The sequence below is a fragment of the Morone saxatilis genome, unplaced genomic scaffold (genome assembly GCF_004916995.1).
Source record: "Morone saxatilis isolate NCDOM2014 unplaced genomic scaffold, NCSU_SB_2.0 Contig17, whole genome shotgun sequence".
In the NCBI taxonomy this organism is placed as follows: Eukaryota; Metazoa; Chordata; class Actinopteri; family Moronidae; genus Morone; species Morone saxatilis.
The window spans coordinates 26,206,944-26,210,770 of NW_023339729.1; the positions used below are offsets into that span (position 1 = coordinate 26,206,944).

General features: G+C 40.8%; 1 protein-coding gene across 1 annotated transcript in view; it reads left to right on the top strand.

Moving 5' to 3' along the window:
- The window catches only part of ttbk1a (tau tubulin kinase 1a), a gene marked incomplete in the record, with an annotated part of 40,652 nt that overhangs the window by 9,291 nt on the left and 27,534 nt on the right, over nt 1–3,827 (top strand). Inside the window, 3 exon segments of the mRNA XM_035660139.1 lie at nt 1,558–1,631; nt 1,830–1,970; nt 2,412–2,516. Of these exon segments, the coding sequence (XP_035516032.1) occupies nt 1,558–1,631; nt 1,830–1,970; nt 2,412–2,516 (320 nt within the window).

A 3,827-nucleotide genomic window follows, 5' to 3' on the forward strand; every position in this document is an offset into this window, starting at 1 on the left:
TCCCTAATAAATGCCTGGAAGAACCAAACCCTGAATATATAATATTATATATATATTATATATTAATGCCTGCGGTCCTTTGAAGCTTCCCCTCTTTGGTTTTCTGAAAAATAGAAGTTTACATATAATGCAGGCCTGTCTGAAGCCAATCAAGGAATTAAACAAAATGAGCCCTGAGGGCTTGTTTTGCCCATTCCTGAATCAATTTATGTTCCCAACCCACCAACACCACACACACATTAAAACATATATACTGGATTATATGTATATTTTTTTGCTCAAGACAGTCCGGCAAACAACATAAAAATGCAAGAAGAAGTTGAATGAAAGGAAGAAAGATAGGAAATTAACTTTTCCCTTTCTGCTTTTTGTAATTAAATTGATCCTGAAAAATTGAATTGAACAGAAGAAAAAGAATGGAAAGAACAAACTGAATGAGGAAAAGAATGGAATTTAAGAAGAATAAAAGAGGGCCGTAAAACTGAAGAACATAAAACTGAAGAAGGCCAAGAATAATGAAAGGATGGACAACAATGGGACAGGAAAGGTTGGGGGTTTTTCCAACAGTCTTCTCTTGTCTGCCCTCCTTGTCTGTCTTGCTGTTCTTTGTCCTGTCTGTCCTGCCCTGTCCCTGTCCCTGTCCTTGTCTGGCCCAGCTAAAGAAAGATCGGCGGCGGCCGGGTCGGGGGAGATTCTAGAGGCCTTTTAGACTGCTTGGAACGCGGGAGAACGTGGCCGCTGGAAGGTGGAAGTCCCGGCCCCCAAGCAGCGCCAAACAGGTGCTGAAGATGGGAGGCGTGGGGCGGTGGCCTGAAGAAGCTGTCAGGTGAGAACCCGCCCCCTTTCCTCACGAAACCTGGGTCCAAAAAAATAACAAAAAAATACTGTAAATAACAAAAAATAAACATAAAATATGTAAAAATACATAAAATTTCTATAAATAAAAAAATTCAGTTTTAGCACTTTAATTTGAAATAAATATCTTTTAAATGTTGTAAGATTTACATGGGGTAAAAACAATGGAAACTAAAAATCCAGGTTGAAACAACCATTGAAAAATGAACAGGACAAAAACGTTTTAACTGTATATGTTCCACTATTAAAAAAACATAATTTTTGATAAATGTAAATTAACAGCTATTGAAACCTGGAATTTAACAGTTTTAATCCTATTTAAAAAACCAATAAATATCTGCAACAAAAATTTATAGAATCAAAATTATTTAATCTTTTTTATTTGGACAAGAAAGGAAAATAACCCCCCGTCTTGTAACAAGCAGGTAAGTTTTTTTCCCATTATTACAGTTTACAGATTGTGCATGTTTAATTTAGCCATTAAGAAACCATGGTAAAAATTCACGAGGATATTTTGGTAATTCATTATTTCCAATGTTTTTGGGGTTAGACCGTTTAGGGCAGGCATTTAATAAGCTAAAGTTAGCGCTAGTGTTGGCACCAACCTGTGGCACTGGTAGGGAGCCGGAAGAGGGAAGAAGGCACTCGGGAGCATAAACGTAGAAACTTATTGAACGTCTCCTCTTTCTTTTTCTTTTCCAGGTAAAAACCACGTCTGTAAGTTTATTGGCTGCGGGAGAAACGACAAATTCAACTACGTGGTCATGCAGCTTCAGGTGAGTCAGCATGTAATATAATATATACATATATATATATATATGTATATATACATAAATACACACAGAAAGCAGAGACTGGATTGTGCTGCGATTGTGCTTCTAGTGACTGTAAAAGCTCAGACGGACGCACAGAATCCGACATTTCAACACGTTTTTTTTGGCAGGAATTGAAAAAGTGTCCCTGTTCTGTTGCAGGGTCGTAACCTGGCCGACCTGCGGAGGAGTCAGCCCAGAGGGACCTTCACCATGAGCACCACCCTGCGGCTCGGGAAGCAGATCCTGGAGTCCATCGAAGCCATCCACTCAGTGGGCTTCCTGCACCGCGACATCAAACCGGTACGACGAGTTCTCTCAGAGCCATTTCTGTCCTTTAAAGGTCCTTTTCTTCTGTGCTTTGAGACGTTAGAGTGTCTTTATTTAACTGGACCCAGTTTTAATACGTCCAGATCGTAGAAAAGGGATTCTTTTGATGTTTAAATGCACAAAATTTAAAATATGTGTTATAAAATAAAGACAGACACAAAAGTAACAACAAAGAAATGTCATTTTTAATTCCAGGAAATCTTTTAGTATAAAAAAACAAGCAGCGCCTCCATATTAAAATGCCCATAAAAATGTTTTTAGCATGTATAAAAACCACTTTTGGCCTCCGCAGTTAATTAATCTTTAAGGAGTCAGGACTTCGTCTTTCACTCATAGAAACCTTTGAATACTTGAACTGAAGCCTGTTGATGAATCTGTTAACTCATTGGTTTCTCTGTCGTTTCGTTCCTGTAGTCAAACTTTGCGATGGGCCGACTACCCTCGACCTACAGGAAGTGCTACATGCTGGACTTCGGTCTGGCGCGGCAGTACACCAACACCACCGGAGAGGTCCGACCGGTAAGAACCTTTAGAACGCCTGTGCTGACATCAGCGGTGCTGCGCCGTGGAAACAACGACAATTAACACCCTAAACATGTATGTAAGGACTTAAATTAAACAGCACAAGGTGCCACAGACCTGCAGTGAGCGGTTCTTGGTTCTAAACTATAATATGTTGATGTTCTCTGACTGTCAAAATGTGAAGAACTGCTTCGATGGAAAGAACCTTCTAAGAACCAGTTTGCTTTTCCATGAGCTAAAGAGCCACCATAGAGCCCCGTCATTACGTCACTGTATCCAACGTTAACTACTGTTACCAAGGGTTATGCTAGCTGGAGCTCAGCTAACCTCTCAGCAAGCATAACTGCTAATTTCCCACATTAATGTTACAAACCTTGAATGTCGCATTGAAGTTTTGAACGAATGAGACAATTCGTAGCTATGTTTGCTGACCAACAGCATAAGCATAAAGATAATAATAGAAAATTGTACAAACTGGAATAAAAAGTGAAAGAAATAAGATAAACAAACAAAATGTAAATGAATAATTTATATTTTTACCATCATAAATCTGTATAAAAGTTTATCTTATATTCTCAGTTTTTGGCAGGAATAATCTTCCGTACAGTCGGGTGTGTTTGCTGCACTGCAGAACTACAGAGCTGATCAGTGACTGCCAGTGATCAATAACGACTGATCAGATTTTATTATTGAACGATAGGAGGTCCTGATACTGCCTGAGGGGTTCTTATAGATTTGAATGGCTTTTATTGTGAAAGGTGTTTCTCTTTCTCTCTCATTCATTTCTGATGTCTCTCTATCAAACTGAGATATTTTTAGACCAACGAGTACGTCAGCTGTTACTGTCAACTCCTCTCCTCCTCTTCCTCCTCTCCTCTTCCTCTCCTCTCCTTCCTCTCCTCCTCTTCCTCCTCTTCCTCATCATCCTCTCCTCATCCTTTTCTCTCCTCCTCCTCTCCTCTCCTCTCCTCTTCCTTCTCTTCCTCATCATCCTCTCCTCATCCTTTTCTCTCCTCTCCTCCTCCTCTCTTCATCCTCTCCTCCTTTCCTCTCCTCTCCTCTCCTCTCCTCCTCTTCCTCATCATCCTCTCCTCATCCTTTCCTCTCCTCCCCTCCTCCTCTCTTCCTCCTCTCCTCTTCATCCTCTCCTCTTCCTCCTCCTCCTCCTGCAGTGTTGCAGTAGTCAGATGAATATTTGATGCTCCTGCATGCGTCAGTGGGCGAGAGACCTCAGGCTCTCTCTCTCTCTCTCTCCTCTAGGCTGAGTCAGCCTTTCTGTCCAATCCATCTGAGAGGATGCAACGCTCA